The following is a 23,420-nucleotide window of genomic DNA, read 5'->3' as shown; positions in this document are numbered from 1 at the left end:
GGAGGACGGCAGTGTGTCCAGACAGCCCTGAGCTGGGACCTGTGACAGCGATGACACCGGCTAGCCTGATGGTGCCAGCCTCTCTGCCAAACACCTCACCTGCATTCGCTCATTTAATCCCCATCAATATTTATTTATGAGGTAGGTACTATTACCCACCGTTTTACAGATGAGGAAACCAGTTCACTTTCAGAGCCAGGACTGAATCTAGACCTTTGGGCTCTAAGCTCCGGGTTCATTTCAAGACACACAGCCTATTAAATCCTTGTTTGAGAGGTCAGGGCACACGAAGATGTCAAGGCTCTAAGGTGCAGCGTAGGGAATGTTTTGGAACAAGTTTGGCTCCTCCTGGATGTGTTGTGCCTCCTGGCTTCTCTCTGGGCACCAAGAGAGGAGGGGGAGGAGAGAGGAGAGGATGGAGGAAGGGGGAAGGGGAGGGGAGAGGGAGCAGGAAAGGGGGGAAGGAGGGGAGGAAGAGGTTAGAAGTGGGCAGAGGCAGAGAAGCAGGTACAGTCCCGTCTGCGCTTCACTGGGGCTGGATGAGGCCCCCTGCCAGGGCAGCTGCAAGCCCATCCCTGTGGGGGCTGCCCATGGTGGCAGGTGTTCTGCTCAGGATAAACCAGATGATGCCACAAACGTTTAGTTTATAATCAAGGCAGCACACAAGCCTCCAACAGAGTGAGTGGGGCACAGTGTGGATCTCCACCCAAAAGAGCAAATTGCAAAAAAGCTGGTAGAGTATAAGCCTCTTTTGTAAAATGAATAACCTAAAAGAGTATTCACTTATGAAAAATGTCTGGAGAAAAATTCCACAAGCTCAGTGGTGGTAATATCTGGAAGGCTCAGATTAGAGGAATTTTTAACTTCCTGTGTTTTGTATATTTCTATAATGTTTAAATGTTTGCTGATGCATGTGTAATACTTTGGTAATCAGAATGACAAAAAAATGTTTTTAAAGAGAAAGGGTACCCCCCACCCTTCATCCATCATGGTTCCCAAACTTCCAAAACAACCAGCATGTGCTGGTAACTCTGCCTCTGTGTTACCAGGAAGTGTTTATGCATCATAAAGGATTTTGTCCTGAGTGTGTATGATTAATTATTAAGGAGATGTTGTCAATCCTGTCAGATAAGTTTAATGTTTAGTTTGAGGATTGAAATGTTAAAGGCTTTGTCCACTGACTTTGCACGCTGTTGCTTAGGTGTCAGTTAAAAAGCAATGGAACCAAAGGGCAAGCTGTGATTTTGTTTTGTTTTCAAGACCACTTAGACCTGAAACACTTTTACTATTTATGGCACTACACTGCTTTCCTTATCTTCAAGCTCAGGAAAATAGGTTGTTGTTATAATTACTGATCCAGTGAGGAAAGGGAGACTGTGTAAGATGCAAAATGAACGATAAAACACATGATCCGGGCTTCCCTAGTGGCGCAGTGGTTGAGAGTCTGCCTGCCGATGCAGGGGACACGGGTTCGTGCCCTGGTCCGGGAAGATCCCACATGCCGCGGAGCGGCTGGGCCTGTGAGCCATGGCCGCTGAGCCTGCACGTCTGGAGCCTGTGCTCCGCAACGGGAGAGGCCACAACAGTGAGAAGCCCGCGTACCACAAAAAAACAAACAAACAAAAAAAAAAACACATGATCCAAAAAACTGAGTAGCACTGATGGCAGGTGGAAAAGGAGGCCCCAGGAGGGGATATGGGGAGAGTGAGAGTAATAAAGCTGAGCTTCCTGGAAGAGGTGGGCCTGTTTGGGAGCAGGAAAGAGTGGAGAGGAGGGCATCATTGAGGAGGAAGGCAGATTCACTTATGAGGCAGGAGCTCCGCAGGCCAGGCCTAGAGTGGGGCCCACTTGCCCCGTTTCCTCTTTTCCCTGAGAGAGGCTGGGGTCCCTGCCCCGGCCGTGGCCCTGGGCTCTGGAGACTGTGCTGGACAGGGCCAGGTGGGAGGCCCAGCCAACTCCAACTCTGGACTCTGCCCAGGAATTTCCACTGAGATGAGAAGACAGGCCAAAGCGCAAGCAGGTTGGATCCAGCCCGTCCCCGTGGAAACGCGTGCTTCCGTCTCCCTGAGAGGGACTTGTTGACCACAAATATGTGAGTAGGAAGAGGAGCCTGCCCCTCTCCGTGCAGCTGTGTGTCTGTGTTTGCGTGTGTGCATGGGTGGCTGGGCTTTCCCAGGCTCTGCCTGTGTGTGTACTTCCCTACGTGGACCTGCTCACATGTGCCCTTGCATGTGTGCTCCTGGGTATGTGAGCTTAGCCAGTCTGGCGCTTGGACAGGGTAGGGTGCCACCCAAGGGGAAGAAAAAGAGAGGGGACAGGAGTGAAGAGAGATGGAGTCTTCGTAAGGGCTCTTATTTACAGATGAGTTTAGGCCTATGAACTGAGCTTCAGCAAAGAAAAAAAAGAAAGAAAGAAAAAGAAAATAAAAAAGGACTACATTGGCTCCTGTAATTGAAAAGTGCAGGGGTAGTACTGGTTTCAGGTATAGTTGGATCCAGGGACTGGAATGTTGTCTTCAGGATATTGTCTCTCCATCTTTCAGAGATGGGGGAGTGTAATACAATGAAAATATCACTTAATGGCAATGGTTTTAACCTGTTGCAGTGAATGATGAAAGCTAAGACCTGTCTTCAGAAAAATGCCTTTCAGATACATACACATGCTATACATAATTCCTTCCTTTCCTTCTCTATGAAGTGGGCAGACCTTGCCCTGTTTCTGCCTGACCTCCCAGATTTACAAGGACTTGCCTCTCACAGGTTCAGGAGTGCAGGAAGGGGGGGCCTTCCTCTGTCACTGGGGCCCCTGGCACAATGAGGGTTGAGCTCTGGGACGGGAGAGGCTATGCCAGGCCACTGCTCCCCACTCCCCGCCTCCTCCCTTCCATCCTCTGCCCTTCGCCCAGCCCCTCAGCTGGGTCCTGCCTGGCCTCCCCTTTCAGCTTTGGGCCCTGACTTTGTCTTTCAGCTGCAAGGTCTGGCGCACGCGCTCGGAGGACGACACACTGAGACTAAGAGAGGCCAGCTCTCTCACATCAGCAGCCGGTGGTTTGGAGAACCTGGGGGCTGAGCTGTTGGAAAGCCTGGTCTGTCCCCTCCCCCACGTTGGTTTGGCCCCGCCTGGTGGGAGGGGCCTTTTTTCATCATCTTCCTCCCGCCCCCACCTCCTCCTCACCTCTTTGCTTGAACACTTAGGACCCCCACAGTGTGTTGACCTCCTCCACACAGAGCAGCCCCCTTAATCACTCACTAAACATCTGTGCACACCTATCATGTGCCAGTGTAGCCTGCCCTCGTCAGAAAGGTCAGGGAAGGGCTCTCCCAGGAAGTGACATTTTAGTTGTGATCTAAATGATAAGGAGGAAGGGGCTTCCCTGGCCATCCAGTGGTTAAGACTCTGTGCTTCCACTGTGCGGGGGTGGGTTTGATCCTTGGTTGGGGAACTAGGATCCCACCTGCCTCGCTAAACAGCCAAAAAAAAAAAAGAAATTAAAGGATAAGTAGGAGAACCCTCATGATGAGGGAGGATGGGGACTCTCTGGGGAGCCGTCAGCCTCTGAGGAGCTGGCAAGCTCGTCCTTGCTCTGGAATGGCCAGGTTGAGGCCCTCCACCCAGAACTTTGGAGCCCAGAACTAGGGACCCACTTCCCTCCCAACCTCCCCTGAAGCACAAGTATTCCTCCTTCATGCAGGCCATGAGGATGTGTCTAGCACAGAGCCTAGCACACAGTAGGTGCTCAAAGTTTGGAATTTAAGTTCCTTCTGGTTACTTCCTGTGCCCAGTCCCCACCCCAGCCCACTCCCGAGGCGACTGTGGGCATGCTGGTGGCAGCCTGGGTCTCTCCGCACTCCAGGCCCCCAGCTGTAGTTCTCCCAGGAGGCGGGAGGCACACTCCGGTCCATCTCTGGTGGCTTTAGGAGGAAGGCCGGGACACTGGCGCAGTGACTCAAGCCCTGCAGAAGTCAGGGACAGCGGGAGCAAGGCTGGCCTGGAGCCCTCCTCAGGGTGGTAGGTCGTCTCCAGGAAGGATGTGGGCTGGCCTGGGGAGGAGGCCCCTGTGGGGAACCTGGCCTCCTGACAAGGAAGGGGCTCGCTGGACCTTTGCTGAAGAATGGAGTAAACGTGTTTTAGCCAACAAATGAGTCCTGCTGACCTCTGCCTCAGAGGTGAGCCGGGCCAGAGGTTCGGAATCTGCTTTGAAGCAGCCAGAATGAAAATCCCGTGGGGGACCCCAATTCATACTGAGGGGCTGCTCTGGTTGAAGTTGGATGGGGACCCTGAACCAGCCTGGTCCCCTCTTTACTCCCCATATGCCTTCTACCCTATTCGGTCTCTGGGGCACCTCAGGGAACCTTGAAGCTTAGTTTGAAAACCCCTAGACTGGGCCAGGCCCCTCCTTTCACATGCGGAGGCTGAAGCCCAGAGAGGGAGAGAGATGGACCCAGGTCACACAGGCAGCAAATCGAGCCTAGAGCTTGGCCTCCTGACACCCAGGCCTACTGGGGGGATCCTGACTGGCCAGATCCTGAGCTGATGAGAGTGTGTTGCCAAAAACTTGGCTTCTGTGCACTAGTGCCAAATCGAATCTTGGAGACAGAGTTTTGGGTGAAGTAGAAAAGCATAGCTTTATTGCTTTGCCAGGCAAAGGAGACACAGCCGGCTCCCGCCCTCGAAAACTGTGTGTCCCCACCCAGGAGGATTTGGTGAGGAGTTTTATAGCAATGGTTCAAGGGTGGGGTTGCTGACAAGACTAGGGTGTGTGCAGGGCCTGCACCCCTTTAATTTTGTTTCAGGTAATCTTCTTGATGAGCTTCTCTGGTTCCTTTAATCTGGGCTCAGGTGGTCTTTTCTGGAATGAAGAATGCTGACATTTCCCATCTGTTGGGTTTTAGTTCTGTAAAGAGCTCAAAGATATTGTTATGTGTTTCCCTTGAAGGGGACCCAGGACCCTGCCCCAAGGTTGCACTGTTGTTTGTTGGCTGCTCCTCCCTTGTCTCTGCATCCCTTCCCTTCCCTGATTAACAACTGTTTGAATCTGCCCTTTGGGACTCAGGGAAGGTCATGGAGGCTGGAGTCTGTTCCCTACAAACAAGAAATGGGGGACATAGGCTTCTGTGCCCAGAAGGCCCCTAGGGTCCTGCTCGGTCTCAAGCATTCAGCCGGGTGGGGTTGTGGATTCCATCTGTCTGCCTTGGGACGAGATTGAGGAAAAATGCCTCACTTAGGAGGTGGGCGGTGGGGACAGAGAGAGGGAAGAGAGTTTCCTTTAAAAAGTGACTGGTGGCTGAATGAGTGTGAGTAAGCATCTCCTACGTGCTCAGCCAGGGAGACCTCAGAGGTATTCAGGTACCAGCCTTTCCTCCAGGGACAGACAAGTGACCAGTGACCAGACAAGAATTGGCATTTGCACCGGGTCTAGAAGGCAGTGGGGCTGTGTGACGGCTGCCAGTGGACTGTTCACACTTCCTCTCTCTGGGAGGTGCTGTTGACTCAGAGGATGATGTCCCACAGGAGTAAATGCAGAGCTGGGCACCTCCCCACTTTGCTCCTCAGACAGTTGGAAATGGGACAGGGGAGGGGAGGCAGCCATCGTGGTTTGTGCATTTCTGTATGTTGGTAAGGTTCTTCCTTATTGCCTGTTCCTTCCCAAACCCTGGAGGCAGGATTATCACTGGGGTAGTGGTGCTGCTCCAGGCTGAGACACAGCTGGTACAGACAGAGGCCGGAAGGAGTGTATGGCCTGAGCCATTCCTTAGTTTGCTCTGGGCTAGGGTTGCCCTGTAACCCTGTGGGATGTCAAGGCCAGTGCCTGGCTCGCCCCATGTTGCCATTTTACTGGGGACGTACCTGAGTGGCTCCTACCTGGAGGTGTTGAGAATCCCCACAGGGGTGGGAGTCTGGGGGCACCACTCATAGACCCTGCTGGTCTTCTCCCCAGGAGGAGCCTGCAGCCAGCCCTGAGGGTGAGACGCTTCTGCAGGGAGCATGCACAGCTGCTTCGATGGATCTGCACAGGCCTGCTATGTACTGGTGAGCTTGGGGCCCAACCCCACCAGGGAGATAGTCACTCCTGCTTAGCCCCATGGCTCCCACCACCCAGGTTTCAGCCACCTCCACCCCAGTCATCCATGTCTCAGGGCAGGGTCATTCACTTACCCAATAACTCAACAAAGGTTTGTTGAGCACAACAAACCTCAAGGCCAGCTCTCGTTCCAAAAGCTGGGGAATGAGAATTGAACCAGACCAGATCTTGTTCCCAAGGTACTCTCTGATCAGTAAGGGAGAGGGGAACAAATATTTCCACATAATGGCAAGAGCCGTCTGGGAGCACCAAGGAAGGATGTGGGGGTGATCAGGGAGGACTTCCAGGAGGAGGTAACATTCCAGTCTCACAGGTTGAACGGGAGTTAACCAGGTAAAAGGGGAAGGACAATAGGAGTGAGAAGGCAGAGGAACACTCGAGCAAAGGTGAAAACCTGCAGTATGTGGGCAGGCAGCTGATAAACATTCAAGTATGGCTGGAGGGTAAAGTTCTAGACCGGGAGTGCCAGAGGATGAGGCTGGAGGGATGAGAAGGGGCCAGGTATTGGGAGGGAGTTGGAGAAACTTGGATTTTACCTCCAAGGCCAGAGAGAGCCATTGAAGGATTTAAACCGGGAAGTGTCAAGTTTGGATTCACATTGTGGAAACCCAGAAGAGGCAGGCGGGAAAGACGGGAGGAGATGTTGAGGACCACATTCCATACGGGAGAAGATGAAGTGCTGGAGGATGGAAGGGGGTGGATTTGAGAAATCTTCAAGAAGCCACACCAGCCAGACTTGGGAGCTGATCCCCTGTGCAGGATGAAGGAGGCCCTGGAATCCAGGATGCCTCAGGGTTCTGCTTGGACCACGGGGGTGGGTGATGCTGCCCGCCAGAGCCAGGGAACAGGGGTGGAGGAGGGGATCTCAGCAGGGAGAGGGATGGAGAGTTGTTTCGGACAGTGTGTTGGAGGTAACCGCTGCCAGGCCCTCCAGGAGGAGAAGAGGTTTCCCAGGGGTGCTTGGAGAATGAATTGAGAGGTGGTTTGCAGATGGAAACCTGGGGACCAGCCACACGGAAGGAATTAGAGAGGAAGAGGAATCCTGAGACAGCCTGAGAAGGCGTGCAGGTGGGGGCAGCAGCAGGACACCAGGAGCAGAGTCGGTGCAGAAGCCCAGGGAGCAAAGGGTTTCAAGAAGGAGGGGAAGATCACCAGCATCTCTGCGGTAAGGGGACCAGCGGGCCAAGGATGGAGCAGTGTCCGTGGGATTTAGGGACAAGGAAGTCATGGTGACTTAGGGTGGACTTGCAAAAGCTGGATGGAGAACAGGAGGAGAGGCAGTGTAGACAGTAAGTCTAGACAGCTCTTGCGAGAAATTTTTTAATGAGAACTGGGCGGGAATATTAAAGGAAGGGTGTGGCAGTGTCAAGGAAGGGGGTGTGTTTGTGAAGGGAGACACTTTGACTGTGTTTATGAGTGGAGGCAGGGAGTTTGTAGAAAGAAGGGGAAGAGCGAGGAGGTGGAGCTGACCTGTGGAGCAAGGTCCCCTGGGCACGGGGAAGGAGGGGTCCAGGGCCCAGGTGGAGAGGCGGGTCCTCACAGCTGGAGGCTCGATTTGGCTTGGCAGGTGGGAGATCGACAGGGGAGGTGGGTGTGGATGCAGAGGCCTTCGTGGGGACTACACAGGGGAGAGGACATGGAGGCATGACAGCAGGGGCCCCAGTATTCATGATGAAATCAAAAGCAGGATGCCCTGCTGCGATGGGGCTGGTTCATGGCCCTGGCAGCTTCCTCCTCGAGATGTCGGACACCACGAAGTCTTCCTTTGGCAGGAGCTGAGCAGGGCCGTCTTGGTTCCCCTTGTGTCCACCTTCACTCAGACTCAGATTTGTTTCTCTTGAAGAAATGATTGAATTCCTTCTAGCAGATAATGGAAATGACCTACCGTATCCTATTTCCACTTTTGTCTTGGCTGTCAGGAACTCAGTCTCAATCATTAAATCCTCCCTTACTTTCTCCATGTTTGGGATTTTGATTTCCTCCAGCTCTTTGATATCTTTATTGTATCACGTCCTCTATGGCAAGGCTCTCCACATACTTCCTGAAGTAGGTGTGGCAGAGAAATGAAGCTCATGTCCTCAGCACTTAGTCTGAGCCGTAGCAATGGCTTCCTCACCTTAGGTGGGCTTTCTCCGTGGATGCAAAGATAACACTGGAGGCTGACTGACATGGAGGGCCTCAGTGTCCCCAATCTCAGAAGAGTGTACCTCTTGCCCATATTTCCAGCCAAGTCCCTGGAGGCCTTTGATGGGCCTAGCTCAGGTCATGTGCCCATCCCTGGGCCCAGGGGATGCTGTGGTCTCCCACCCCTGACGTGGGTCAGACACCGCAGGACCACATGGGCTGAGAGTAGGGAGGGGGTGCCCAAAAGGAACAGAAAATCCTATCACCGGAGAGGTGAATGGATCCTAGAAGGATGAAAATACTTCCTAATACATGTTTCTCCCGTGTCCTGCCTGGAGGACTTGTCCACACAGCCCTCTCTCCTGCACGACATGCCAGTTCCTGCTGGCCACAGACAGACCCAGGCTGGAATTCCAGTCCAATTTCCTCCCTGTGTGAGTCACTTCACTTCTCATCTCTAAATGGGGATCACCACAGTACCGACCCGTGAAATGGGTGTGAAGAGTAATTCTGGCAGTGCTATAAGTCGTGCTGACCTTGGTGCCTGTCTGCCACCAGCTCCCCCTCCTTTGACTTCCCACAGCCCTATGCCTGCATCCTTGGCGCTGCCCTGCAGAGCCTCGCCTGTGTGCTTCTAACTAACCCCCATACAGGTGTTCCAGCCCACAAACTTCTGCGTCAGAGAAAAGTAACTTTATTTTCCATAACTCGACTTATGGAAAATAAAGTTTCTATTTCAATTTCATTGTTCCAAGTGAGGGATAGGAACTGAGCGTCTGTCAGTTTGGAATATGCCTTCACCTCTTTCCTCAGGAGTCCCTGGGGGTGATTATCCATGATCAGTTCTCAAGGGTCTGCTAACCTGTCCACTTCCCCAACTGGTCCTGGGTTCTCTGCCGCTGCAAGTAGCCATGGAGACACCCCCATCTCCATCGTGGGCCTGTTCTGGTCTCCTTTCTCTCTGAGCCACTCATAGAGATCATTTCCTCTGCTTCGGTGCCTGCTGAGGTGTGCGGAACTTTAGAAGCATTCTGTGACTCTGCCTGCCCATGCATTCCATGTGCATTCCTCTCCGTGACATTTTGCTGCCTCCCTGGGGCAGGACGCCTTTGCTTGCAATGCCACAAGTATGCCTGGGCTTTTGCCACCTCCCCTGGCTCAGAGTCCTTTTCTCTGGGACCCACGAGTATCCTCTAGTTTGGCAGCAGAGGGGGAGGGGGAGGGATTACACTTACTCAAAATGTTCCATCCCACATTTTTTATCCAATGGAAAGGTTATAAGTCCTTTCCGTTCTTCAAGGGCTCTGGCTCTTGAAATTCATAAGCCAGGGAGAGATATTTCCCTTCTGCTATCTGCTATCATATTCCTCTCTTGAGGTATAGCACAGACTGGCCTAGCTGCTCAAATGGGGAGAAGGGCAAAGGGGGAAAAGGAAATTCCAGGAAGAAAAATGGTCACTGATGAATATTCAGAATGGGATCCTGACACACACAAGTGAATGCCTTCCTGGAGCCACTGACTTATCCATCTCTGTCCTCCTCAGAACCTAGTGTGGCTCTGGAACATAGCAGGCGCTCTGCTGATGCTCAGAGATTCATGCTGTCTTGCCTCCTCCTTCAACATCTCCCTCAGCACTTTGGTCAGCACTTTATAGTTCGCAAAGCCGTTTTATACACATTCTGTCAATTAACTTCATAATGACCCTCTGACAAAGTAGAGACAATGATGCTCATTTCCAGACGAAGAAACTAAGGCTCAGAGAGCTCTGGCTGGAGTAAGGTGGAGCTGGAGGATAGGGCTGCAGGGTCCTGCAGACGCCAGTGTCATTATGGATGACCCCGTCTCTGTTTCATCTCCACCTACTCCCAGCATTTGCTGCCTTCCTGCTGATGGCCTGCCTCCTGGATTTCCAGAGGGCCCTGGCATTGTTTGTCCTCACCTGTGTGGACCTCGTCTTCCTGGCCCACAGCCTGCTGAAGAGGCTGCTGGGGCCAAAGCTGCTGAGGTGTGTCAAGCCTCTGGGGCATCCCAGCCTGAACCTCCGGTTTAAGAGGTAAGTGAGGCCCCCGGGGAGTATGGGGGTGGGCAGGCACATTGGCAGAGGGCCTCTGAGTCAGCTGCGGGGTCACAGCCAGGGCTGGGTGGGGAGGTCCTTTGTCCTTGTCACACCAGAGGGCTCCTGGGGCATGGGGAGCACATGTTACTTGCCTGCCTCCTGGGAGCCCCAGAGCAGGTGTTGCTGGGTAGCTTCAGAGGCGTCTTTGTGCCATCTTTGTGGCATTTTGCCAGTTCCCACCTGATTCTCTGCTCCAGTTAAAACAGGTGACTATGATACCTGAGGACAGGAATCAACAGTTTCCTAAATTCAGATATCCCAGCCCATTCAAGCAGGGAGGGCCCATATCAATGCCTCCTATCAGATCACCTGGAGCATGCGTGAGACATACAGCTGCAGGGGACCACCCCTGGAGTCTGATTCAGCAGTCTGAACTGAGGTCCAGGAATCAATATTTTTTAAACTTTTTATTTTATATTAGAGTATAGTTGATTAACAATGCTATGATAGTTTCAGGTGTACAGCAAAGTGATTCAGTTAAACATATACATGTATCTATTCTTATTGAAATTCTTTTCCTTTTAGTTAATATTTTTAGTTAGCCACCAGGGGATTCTGATGTAGCCAGCCATGTTCCTGAAAAACAGTTTGGGATCCCCTGGTTTTTAAACTGGATTCCTTAGAGCTGTGGAAACCTTGGAGGTACCATAGGGCAGGTGAGGGAGATTGGAGAGGGGAACATCAGACACCCTGCCTCCCAATCTCCATTTCAACCAGACAACTCTATTTTATCTGTTTTATAAACAGATTTGGAAAAAAAAAAAAATTAGCTGGAAAAAAATGTTTCTATGGCTTAAAAAAGGTACTCTTTTTTTGTTGATGAAGAAACTGGTGCCCAAAGATAATCAATGACTAAGCCAGGCAGGTGCAGGGCATAATGGTGTTTCCCAAAGTAAGACCCCCATACCACAGCAAAATGCTTTGAGCCAGCCTATAAACAAATTTTTAGTTTTATTTATAGATTTGTTTTTACATTTGCCTTCTCTTTATTAAATAGATTTATAAAAGGATTTATTTTTACAGTCATCTTCTGTTTATGACAAATCACTGATACTGGTTTTCCATTTGAGGTATTGTTATAAAGTTTCCTTTAAAAAAAATATATGCAGAGCTTCCCTGGTGGTGCAGTGGTTGAGAGTCCACCTGCCGATGCAGGGGACACGGGTTCGTGCCCCGGTCCAGGAGGATCCCGCATGCTGTGGAGTGGCTGGGCCCGTGAGCCATGGCTGCTGAGCCTGCACGTCCGGAGCCTGTGCTCCGCAACGGGAGAGGCCACAACAGTGAGAGGCCCACGTACCGCAGGAAAAGAAAAAAAAAAAAAAAAAAAATATATATATATATATATATATATATGCAGGTAGGGAGTTCCCTGGTGGTCTAGTGGTTAGGATTTGGTGCTTTCACCGCCATGGCCCCAGGTTCAGTCCCCAGTTGGGGAACTGAGATCCCGCAAGCCACGTGGCATGGCCAAGGAAAAAAAGAAAAATACATGCAGATAAACCAGACTGTATAAAAACTAAAATTTTTTGATTCAGAGGACACCATCAACAAAGTGAAAAGACAACTCACAGAATGGGAGAAAATATTTGCAAATTATATACCCCCCAAAAAAAATCACAGCAAGATACCACTTCCCATCTACTAGAATGGCTATAACAAAAAAGATAAATGATAGCAAGAGTTGGCAAAAATGCGAAAAAATTTGAAACCCTCATACACTCCTGAAAGAAATGTAAGATGATGCAGCTGCAATAGAAAACAATGTCAGTTCCTCAAAATGTTATACGTAGAGTTACCATACCCAGCATTTCTGCTCTTAGGTATATACCTAAGAGAAATGAAAACATATATCCAAAAACTTATATGCAAATGTTCATAGCATCATTATTCATAATAGCCAAAGTGGAAACAATCCAAATGCCCATCAACCATTAAATGGTTGAATAAATTGTGTCTGTACATATAATGGAATATTATTTGGCCATAAAAAGAAGATAGTACTGATAAATGCTACAATAATGACAAAGCTTGAAAACATTATGCTAAGTAAAAGACGCCAGTCACAAAGAACCATATACTGTGTGCTTCCACTTATGTGAAATGTCCAGAATAGGAAAATCTATAGAGACAGAGAGTAGAGTAGTGATTTTTTAAAAATATTTATTTATTTATTTGGTTGTGCCGGGTCTTAGTTGCGGGAGGTGTGCTCCTTAGTTGCAGCTCATGGGCTCCTTAGTTGTGGCATACAAACTCTTAGTTGCTCATGCATGTGGGATCTAGTTCCCTGACCAGGGATTGAACCCAGGCCCCCTGCATTGGGAGCTTGGAGTCTTAACCACTGCACCACCAGGGAAGTGCTGATTAGTGACTGACTAGGGCTGGAGGGCGATGGGAAGATGGGGGTGGTGAGTAGAGGTGTGGGGTTTCTCTTTGGGCTGATGAAAATGTTCTAAATTTGATTGCAGTGATGGTTGTACAACCCTGTAAATATACTAAAAACCATTGAACCATACTCTTTTTTTTAAATTAATTTTCATTTTTGGCTGCGTTGGGTCTTTGTTGCTGCACCCAGGCTTTCTCTAGTTGCAGCGAGCAGGGGCTACTCTTCGTTGCGGTGTTCATGCTTCTCATTGTGGTGGCTTCTCTTGTTGCAGAGCATGGGCTCTAGGCGCATGGGCTTCAGTAGTTGTGGCACACGGAGTTCAGTAGTTGTGGCTCATGGGCTCTAGAGCGCAGGCTCAGTAGCTGTGGCGCACGGGCTTAGTTGCTCCGCAGCCTGTGGGATCTTCCTGGACCAGGGCTCAAACCCGTGTCCCCTGCATTGGCAGGTGGATTCTTAACCACTGTGCCACCAGGGAAGCCCTGAACCATACTCTTTAAATGGGAAAATTGTATAATATGTGAATTTTGTCTCAATAAACTGTTTTTAAAATACATGCATTTGATTCAGCTTCCAAAATCAGGTCAAGATGGAATAACAGAGACCAGGTTTATCCTCTCACTTGAAGCAACTAAAAAACCAGAACAAATAGTATATGGCTCTTAAGAAATTGGGCATCGGGCAACAAAGGACAGTGATCCTTGAGAAATAGGAAACAAATGAGATGAGCTCTATGATTGCCCCAGCTTACTGCACTGAGGGGGTTTCCAGGCCACAGTGCAGGAAAGGGGCATTAAGGTGGGGCCAGTAGATTTCCTGAGTTGAAAAGACAGAGCTTGGACCTCAGGAAAGCCAAGGTGGCTAGAGTTCACAATGCAGAGTACCAGAGGGGAGAGATCTGCTCCCGGTATCTGCAGAGGGTTCTCCTCCAGTATTCAACTGAGTTCTGATCAGTGAATGCATATGAGGAAACTATGCAAGGCCTAGAAAAGAACCACTGAAAAGGATTAGAGAACAGTGCCCAGAGATCACACAGGGTCAGGAATAGTGTTTGCTCTCAATAGTCAGAGTGGAAAACCTCATGATTCACCAGATATTGTTTAGAGTACTAAGAAAGATCTTGGGTCAGTAATAGGGAAAAATTAACCACAGAATAAACCCTGCTCAGGCTCTACCTAACAAATTTTTTAAAAATGTGAAAGAGTCAAACAGAGCATCAGTTAACCATGGCACATTAAGTAGGCAAACAGACAAGTAATTGAAATCTCCAAAGGAGAAGGAGGGAAGAAAAAATACTTGAAGAAATTATATCCAAGAAATTCCAAATCTGATGAAAATTATAAACCCAGACATCCAAGGAACTCTACAAACCTACAGCACAAGAAACATGAAGAAAACCACACCAAAGCACATCATAATCAGAGAAAGCATTTGACAAAATTCCACTCCCATTTCTGATAAAAATTCTGAGCAAACTAGGAATAGAAGGGAACGTCCCCAATCTGATAAAGACCAGCTACCAAAAATCTACAGCTAACCTCATACTTAATTGGGAAAGACTGAGTGCTTACCCACTGAAATCAAGAACAAGGTAGGAATGTCCATTCTCACCACTTGTATTCAGCATTGTACTGGAGGTTCTAGCTTGTGCAGTCGGGTAGGAAAAATAAATAAAAGGCATGTAGATTAGAAAGGAAGAAGTAAAGCTGTCTTTATCCACAGACAACAGGATTGTCTACATAGAAAATCCTATGGAATCTACAAAAAAACTAGTATAACTAATAAGTGAGTTTAGCGAGTTTGAAGGATACAAGCTCAACATACAAAAACCAAAAGTATTTCTATATACTAACAACAAACAATCATAAATTAAAATTATAAATGTTATTTAGAATAGCATAAAACATATGAAATACTTAAGGATAAATCTGACAAAAGACCTGCAAACCTGTGCATGGAAAACTACAAAACATTGCTGAGAGAAATTAAAGAAGACAAATAAATGGAGCAAAGTACCAAGTTCATGGATTGAAAGAGTCAATATTTTTAATATATCAATTCTCCTCAAATTAATCTATAGATTCTAAGAGTATTCAATCAAAATTCTAGCAGACTTTTGGGATAGGAATCAAAAGATGATTCTAGAAGTCATATGGAAATGCGAAGAACCTAGAATAACCAAGACGACTTTGAAAAAGATGAACAAAGTTGATGAATTTACACTACCTGTCTTTAAGACTTATTATAAAGCTACAGTAATCAAGACCATGTGGTATTGGCCTCAAGACAGACAAATAGATCAATGGAATAGAATAGAGAGTACAGAAATAGACCTACATATATATAACCAATTGATTTTTGACAGGGGTGCTAAGACAATTCAGTGAAGAAATAATAATCATCTCAACAAATTCTTCTAGAACAATAGGATATCCATATGTAGAATAAGAAGGAGGAGAAGAATAGGAGGAGGAGGAGGAGAGAGAAACAAAGGAACTTTGATCCATGCCTCACATTATATTAAAAAATTAACTGAAAATAGATCATAAACCTAATGTAAAGCCTGAAACTATAAAACTACTATAAGAAAACGTAGGAGAAAATCTTTGTGACCTTGAGTTAAGTAAATTTTTTAGATACAGAACCAAAATCACAATCCATTTTTTTAAATGATAAATTAAACTTCATCAGAATTCAGGACTTTTGCTCTTCAAAAAGACTTGGTTAAGAGAATAAAAACATAAGCTATGATTAGGAGAAAAGCTTTGAAAGTCGTATACCTGACAAAGGACTTGCATCCAGAATGTATTAAGAACTCTCAAAACTCAATAATAAGAAAACCCAGTTTAAGGGTGGGCTCAATATGTTAACAGATGTTTAGTTAAAGAAGATATATGTGGCAAATAAACACATGGAAAAATGCTCAACATCATTAGTCATTAGGGAAATGCAAATTAAAACCACAAAGAGATACTGCTATATGTCTGCTAGAATGACTAGAATTCAAATGATTTACCATACCAACCATGTTGACAAAGATGTGGAGGAACTGGAATGTTTACATACTGCTGGTGGGAATGGAAAAATGTATAATCAGTTTGGAAAAGAGTTTGGCAGTCTCCTAAAAAGTTAGATCTACCATATGAGTCACCCATTCCACTTATAGTATTTACCCAAGAGAAAAGAAAGCATACGTCCACATAAAGACTTGCACATGAATGTTTGAATGTTCATAGCAGCTTTATCTGCAATAGCCCCAAACTGGAAACAACCTAAATGTTCATCAACAGGTGAATGTATAAGCCAACTGTGGTACATCCACACAATGGAATACTACTCAGCAATAAAAAGAAATGAATGCATGCAAAAACATGGATGAATCTCAAAATAAAATCATTACACTAAGTGAAAGAAGTCAGACAAAAAAAATATGTGCTGTGTGATTCCACTTCTATGAAATCCTAGAAATTGCAAACTCATCTAGTGACAGAAAACAGATCATTTGCTGCCTGGGGATGAGGGAAGGAATTACAAAGGAGTATGAAGAAGCTTTTGAGAGTGATGGATATAATACACTCACTGCGATACTGGTGATGGTTTCATGGTGTATACATATGTCAAAACTATCAAATTATACACTTTCAACATATTCTATTTATTATGTCAATCATACCTCTAATACCAGGCGGGGAAGGGTGGAGGGAAGGGATAGTTAAGGAGTTTGGGATTGACATGCACACACTGCGATATTTAAAAAGGATAAGCAACGAGGACCTACTGCATAGCACAGGGAACTCTGCTCAATGTTATGTGGCAGCCTGGATGGAAGGGGAGCCTGGGGGAGAATGGACACATGTATATGTATGGCTGAGTCGCTCTGCTGTGCACCTGAAGCTTTCACAACATTGTTAATCGGCTATACACCAATATAAAATAAAAAGTTAAAAAATCATATCTCTAATAAAGCTATTAAAAACAACCCCCTTCCCCAAAAAATAAACCCCCAAACATGCATTTCAGTTTTTATAAAATGAGTTAACTTCAAGGAAAATAGTACAGGTGGCACAGAGACAGGGCAGAAATCGTGCCAATGGAACTGGGATGATAGGAGTTTGGGAAACACACCAAAAATAAACAGTCAACTCTGGGGTTAGCCTGATGGATTTCAGGTCCTGGGTCCTCCTCTTACTGGCTGGTGACCGTGTACAGAACTAGTTAAGGGAATAGATTTGCTGCCAGAGTGCCTGGGCTAAGATCTCAGCTTTGCTACTTTCTAGATGGGCAGCTGTGGGCAAGTCATTTAACTTCCTGGGCCTCCGTTTCTTCATCTCTAAGATGAGGACAGTTACTGGAAGTCTCTCAGCAACCAGCATAGTTCCTGGCACAATACAGGTGCTCTGTGAACCTTATGTGTGGTTATAGTACCCAGTGAGTTGAAGACTGGGTCGGGGCTAGACCTTGAACACCCAGTACCCAGACCTGGGCTCTTGAACATTTCAGGCTGCCTCCTGGACAAGCAAATCCCAGCCCCAGGGAGGGAGGTGTTGCTGTAAAAGTTGCATCCAGCCCTAGGTCTCAGATGCTCAACTCTGCACTGCAGACTGACACTACTGCTTCTGGGTTTTGGGGGAGCGGAGCCCATGGTCCATGGCGCTGAGTTCTAGCCCACACAGACCCCACCTCACCCTGGCAAGGTCAGAGGCTGGGCTGAGCTGAGCATCATTGCAGCTTTGAGAACTCCTGCCTCTTGATGGAGCCATGTGCTTGGCACCATGCTAAGCTGAGTACACACATCCTCTGATTTAGTCCTCTCAGCAGCCTTGAGAAATGGGGTGTCTTTGGCTTTGTTTACCCAATGAGGAAACTAGACTCAGAGAGGCTATGTGGTCTGTCTGAGGTTACACAGCGTTCTCTCTCTCCCCCGACCAGCCCTGAGTACACTTTCTCTGGGGCCCTGGGTGCTATTGTGTGGGGGTGAGGAGATACTGACAGTGATGACTTTCTGCCCCTCTCCTGCAGGGAGCCCTTTCTAGCCCTTGCTGCTTTCCTGGGCCTGATCCTACGGCTGGTTCTGGACACCTCTCAGCGGCCTGAGCAGCTGGTGTCCTTTGGAGGAATCTGCATGTTCATCAGCCTCCTCTTTGCCTTCTCAAAGCATCACCGCGCAGTGAGTGCTTAGCGATCAGGTCCAGAGTGGGCTGCAGCCCCTTCTCTCTCTGATATCAGGTCCCCCACCACCACCATTTCACAGTGTGGTTAACACCTTCCCCCAGACTCCAGCCAAGCCTCCCAGAGATCCTGATGCACACCTGGGTGTAGGGATCACTGCTAAGGAGTCATTAAATGCTGAGAGGTAGCAGTAGCCCTTAGGAGTCCAGCTCCCTTCTGCTGGGGGTGGGGAGAGTGCATTGAGGGAGAGAGAGTGGGGTCAGGGTGGCTGGGAGCCCTGACTATGTAGGAGGCATGGGGGAGGATCCAGACAGACAAAAGTTACACGGAAGCCGGACACTGACGCCACAACTCCAGCTCCACCTACCCCGTGATGACCCAGGACCAAGTGCCATGGCACACTCCAGGCTGGTCCTTGGTTAGATCTTGCCCTACCCCTGCCCACTGCCCAGGCCCATTGCTGCCAAGTGTGGCCTTTTCTGAACTCCATGAGGAATGTAACCATTGGCAACTGGCCCAGAGCTCTGGCTGGGTCCAGCCCTCATCCTACAGACTGGCCAAATCTCCCATAGCCCCTCAGCAGCGCTGTGCCCTCTGCCCTCACCCAACTGTTCCCTGTGGATCTCCCGAGGAGCTGAGCTCACCAGGACCTTTCTATCGGGTGGCAGGTATCCTGGCGGGCTGTGTCCTGGGGTCTTGGACTACAGTTTGCACTTGGACTCTTCGTCATCAGAACAGAACCAGGATTTATTGCATTTCAGTGGCTGGGTGACCAGATCCAGGTGTGTACATGGGGTGCACTTACCCAGGGCATATTGGGTTGCCAGGGAATGGAGGAGAAGCCTCTCTGCTGGAGGGAGGTGGGCTGTGAGGACATAGAGAGGGACTGCGACCAGGATGGTGGGTGTGTATGGGGCCCCAGACCAGCTGGGCAGCTGGGGGCTGAGCATTGCAGCTGCTACTTCTCTCAGGCCTGGTACCACCTGCCCAGACAGAGCAGTCCTTTCAGAGGCTGGGTCTGATGTGGAAGAGAATCTCAAAACAGGTAGGTTCCTTGTGGGAAGGCCCACAAGGCATGTGGCCCTCAGTGGTCATAACAAAAGGAACTTATAATAGTCAAAAGTGCTTTAAAAATTGCAAATGATTTACTTTGTATGTGTATATGTGTGTTTAAAAATAATGTTCATTTTGTTGAAGTTATATTTTTTATTCCATCTTTTTATTGTGATGAGTACACGTAACACAAAATTTACCATTTTAACCTTTTTCTTTTCATTTTAACCATTTTTGAGTGTCATTAAGTTCCTTCACATCATTGGGCAATTATGATTTACTTTTTTCTTTATAAGTATATTTCATATTTATTTATCTTTTATTTATTTATTTATTTAGGCTGTGCAGGGTCTTAGTTGCAGCATGCAGCATCTTTAGTTATGGCATGCAGACTCTTAGTTGCGGCATGCGAACTCTTAGTGCGCCATGCGAGATCTAGTCTCCCGACCAGGGATCGAACCCGGGTCCCCTGCATTGGGAGCGCGGAATCTTACCCACTGGACCACCAGGGAAGTCCCGTGATTTACTTTTTAAAATATAAATTATCAAGGACACAAGGTTGATCCTATACTCACCCCTCTCTCGTCATCTCGAATTTCCATGCGCTCTCTACAGGGAGAAGGAGGGGTGGGGCAGGGAGATCCCACATATCTGGGCTCTGCGCACACCTGCTGGCCACGCCAAGGGTATCTGCATGGGTGTCGTGCAGGAAAAGACAGTTGCTGCTCTGGGCACACCCCTCATTTTATAGATGAGAGCACTGAGGCCTGGACAACTGAAGTGACTTGGCCCTGCAGTCACAGTGCTTGTTCTGGTCCTAAATACAAGTCTCTTGTAGAAGCATAGCCAGATTGCAACACCAAGGCCAGGAGCCCGGGATGGCCACAGGACAGGGCTGTACCATTGGTGGGGAGGGGAGTGAGCAGACACAGCGGGCACCACCTTTGACAGCCTTCTCCAGGCAGCTCACTGTTTGCTTCCTCCTTTGTCTCTTCTTTATCGTTCTTGTCCTAACAACTCTCATCTCTTGAGTATTTCTTTACAATTTATTGAAAAGATGTCTCTTCTGGAGGACGTGCTTGGAAAGGGCAGGCGCCCATGAGTGTGGCTTTAATGACATACGTGGTGCCCCTGCCCCTGTAAAGCCCACGACCTGGGCGGACTAGTTCTGCAGCCTCCATGTCCCTCTCCCCACCCTGGGTTGCAGGGAAGCCCCTCGGAACAGGCAAGCCGCCTCCAGTTCGCTGCAACCTGGTTCCCTGGGTCCTGTTTCCTCCTTCCTCCCTTTTGGCCTCGCTCTGGGTTTTTGTTTTGTTTTCTCCTTTCAGATCTTCCTGAGCTATAGGTCCAGCTTTTGGGGAGGCTCTGGTCAAGGATGTCTTTGCATTTCAGGTCAGCTTGACTCTTGGCCCGTAAAGCCTTTTAACAGCCTCTGCCCTCCCCCTCCAGCCCAGGCGGAGGGGGAGGGCTCCTGCAGGCAGAGCCCTGCTACTGGAAGCTAATGAGGCTTAAGCCTCGGGGTCCTGAGAGGGACCCCGGCAATGCACTCACCTGGGGGTATGTTTTCAGTATATTTTGTAAAACTTGCAAAAGTAAGATATATCTGTATTCTTTTCCAAAAAAAATGAATCCCCAAATCATAGAAATGCTGGGAGTCTGAGGACAAGAAGAGAGGGTGAGGACATGGGGATAGCACCTGCTATAACCTTAGCCCCTGCCATGCTGCAGGGACCTAGAACTGTAAAGGACATTTTCCAGGAACCCTTACGCTCCAAAGATCCTCTCAGGGTACTCCTCCTTCAAGGCCCCTCACAGGTTACCTCTGCCAGGAAGCCTGCCCTTATTAGTCCAGCTGCAAGCTCTTAAGTCGCTCCTCTGGACTCTCCTAGACCTACAGTCCCTCCCTCCTTCTTTCCCTCTTTCCTTCCCTCCTTCCAACAAAAATGTATTGTGTGCCTTCTGCAGTGCAAAATATTATAGGGGAAATTGAGATAAAGACTGAAAGACTTTACTGTGTACTGGTAGAGCCCTAACTGTAATTTAAAACAAGGCAGGCTGTGCTGAGTATGCGATGGTGTGACTGCTTCACTGTTCCGGGGTGGAACTGTGGTTATATTTCTTCTTTCCCCAACTGACCGCCCAAACACCCAAGTGCCTCCTTCAGTAAGATCTCAAGTGTAGCTCCTCTGCTTGCCTCACAACCACATTGTCTCAGGACCCTGCGGCTGCTCCAGGCTTAAGTTCCACTTCCAAATGCCAGGTGGAGAGAGACAGAGGCGTGGGCCCCACTTGCCCAGTAGCTCGCCCCAGTTTCTGCCCTGTTACCATAGCAGCACAGATGGGAGTTGGTGCTGCCCGCTCCAGCACGTCCTGGACCACACTAACCATGGGGCTGCCGTGCAGGATCCCATGCGTAGGTTCCAGAGATTTCTGCTTTTCGCCATTACTCAGCCATCGTTCCCAGAGCCTTCCCACCCTGCTTGCGGGTGTTGGGGCCCAAAGACTTCCAGCCCAAGCCATGGGTTTGGCATGAACTTCTGGATGTCAAGCCAGTTCATGAATCCAGACACCTCCAGCCCACCCCCAACCCTGAATCTTGGTGAGGTCCTCTGGGAGCTTTGTTCTTTGTTTGCGCCAGCAACTCTCTGGGAAACATCCACTCCATCCAGGGGGTTCCAATAATGTCAGCCCTAGGAGGAAAGGGGGAGGGACCAGGTTCCTGTCCTCTCAGGACAAATTTGTCCATCATGTTTTTCTGAGATCACTTCAGTGTAGGGAGGGGATCACTTCTGTGTAGGCCTCTGTCAGCCCCTCCAAAGGTTCCCTAACACCATTCTTGTAGGGCAGAGGCGGGGAGGGGCTGCTCCCTTTACATTTGCATTTCCAAGTAGGGGCCACCAAGGTTTCAGGGAAAAACAGTGAAGTCCTGCTCCAGGGTGACTTCTTATGTCCACCAGACAGAGAAATAGCGGCGGTGGCTTCTCACACTTTACAAGGCAAACACACAACACTCTGTGATTCGACCTCCCAGGCAGCCAGGTTCAAGTGTAACTGGCACAAAAGAAAGTATCTGGGGAGTCCATTTAGGGAAACATTTTTAAAAATAAGGACAGTGAGGATGCCCCCTTAAGGAAGTGGCATTTGAATTGGAGCCTTAGGACAGGAAAAAATTGGAGGCACAGAGATAGTCAGGAAGAAGAAATGCCTGGGCAAAGGCGTGGAGGTGAGAAAGTGCTGGGCTCTCTAAGGTACAGGGTGTAGTTCAATTCGACGGGCATGTAAGCTATTTGAAGAAAAGGATGGATTGGAGGATAAACTGCAAGTGTGGTGGGGCTGTCTCTTGAAGAGTCTTAAATGCCAGCTGAGGCACCTGGATTTGGTCCCCAGGAAATGAGGAGCTATTGAAGATTTTTGAGCAAGGAGGGACTTGATTGGAGCCTTGGGACAGTTGTGATTTCAATAGTAGGTAGGAAGGGTTGTGGCCAGGGTGCTTGGAAAAAGGAACTAGTGAGGAGGCTGCCTCACACCCAGGTGATGACGCAGGGACCACCAGACTGCCACAGTCCAGGAGAGAGGTCACCATGGGGAACGAAGTGGGGGTGTGCGGCTGAGAGACCAGCTCTATGAAGCTCATCACTTAGCTCCACACATTGCAGCTGTTACTTTTAGCTGTTTGAGGACAAATCCTGGGTCTTACTTATTCTGGTGTCAGTTAACTGACCCTGAGCCCTGCAAATCCCTGCCCAGTGCCTGCTACACTGCTTTTTGCTGAATGAATGAGATGGATAAATGATGGTTCTTCTGTGCAAGTGGGAAGTCTCTCTGCCTGCTGGGAACGTCTGGCTCTTTGAGCGCCTGGCTGTGGGTTGGGCTCCCACACAGCCAGCCTCCCCCTGGCTGGGCCACCATTCCCATGACTGTGTGGTCCTGAGCAGCTTGTCCTTTGGCCCAAAACCAGGGCTGAGCTCTTCTTTCTCCAAACCTCCCCAGCAGAGGCCAGAGCTTCCCAACCTTCTAGAGCCAAAAGCTACACACAGGCTTTGCAGCAAGATCCAGGGCCCCTAGAAACAATTTTGTCCCCCTCTGACCTGAGATTCTGGTGGAACAGTGAAGAAAAGCTTAGGGAGAAGGAAGTCATAGTAACAGCTACTAGTTATGGAGCAAGGACTATACACCAGGCACTCACTTCACCTTTACAACCCTATGGGGAAAATAATATCATTATCCCCTTTTTGCAGGTGAGGATACTGAGGCTCAGAGTGGTTGTTGCTTGTGCAAGCTCATAAAGCTAGAGAGGATTGGAATCAAGATTGGAATAAGCCCGATGCTCTTGCTTATTCACTTCTGTGCCTTGATATCAGAGCCCTTGCCTTGGTAGACAGTGGTAACGAAGGGGCCTCAGACCTTGGATCTTTGTTTTTCCCTTGGTTTAGAAGAAAACAGTATTTCTTAGGTTCATTTGGTTGAAAGGGACAGAAACCCATTTGAAACTTGC

General features: G+C 48.7%; 1 protein-coding gene across 1 annotated transcript in view; it reads left to right on the top strand.

Moving 5' to 3' along the window:
- Positions 1-1,017: 1,017 nt before the first annotated feature.
- SLC28A1 (solute carrier family 28 member 1) overlaps positions 1,018-23,420 on the top strand; it is a gene marked incomplete at both ends in the record, with an annotated part of 48,319 nt that continues 25,916 nt past the window's right edge. The window contains 10 exon segments of the mRNA XM_079699066.1: positions 1,018-1,025; positions 2,968-3,085; positions 3,918-3,938; positions 3,941-4,008; positions 5,939-6,030; positions 10,077-10,260; positions 17,723-17,870; positions 18,541-18,654; positions 20,254-20,273; positions 20,275-20,317. Of these exon segments, the coding sequence (XP_079555192.1) occupies positions 1,018-1,025; positions 2,968-3,085; positions 3,918-3,938; positions 3,941-4,008; positions 5,939-6,030; positions 10,077-10,260; positions 17,723-17,870; positions 18,541-18,654; positions 20,254-20,273; positions 20,275-20,317 (816 nt within the window).

The sequence above is a fragment of the Hyperoodon ampullatus genome (assembly GCF_949752795.1).
Source record: "Hyperoodon ampullatus genome assembly, chromosome: 3".
Lineage (NCBI taxonomy): Eukaryota > Metazoa > Chordata > Mammalia > Artiodactyla > Ziphiidae > Hyperoodon > Hyperoodon ampullatus.
This window is presented reverse-complemented; position numbering and strand designations above follow the sequence as displayed.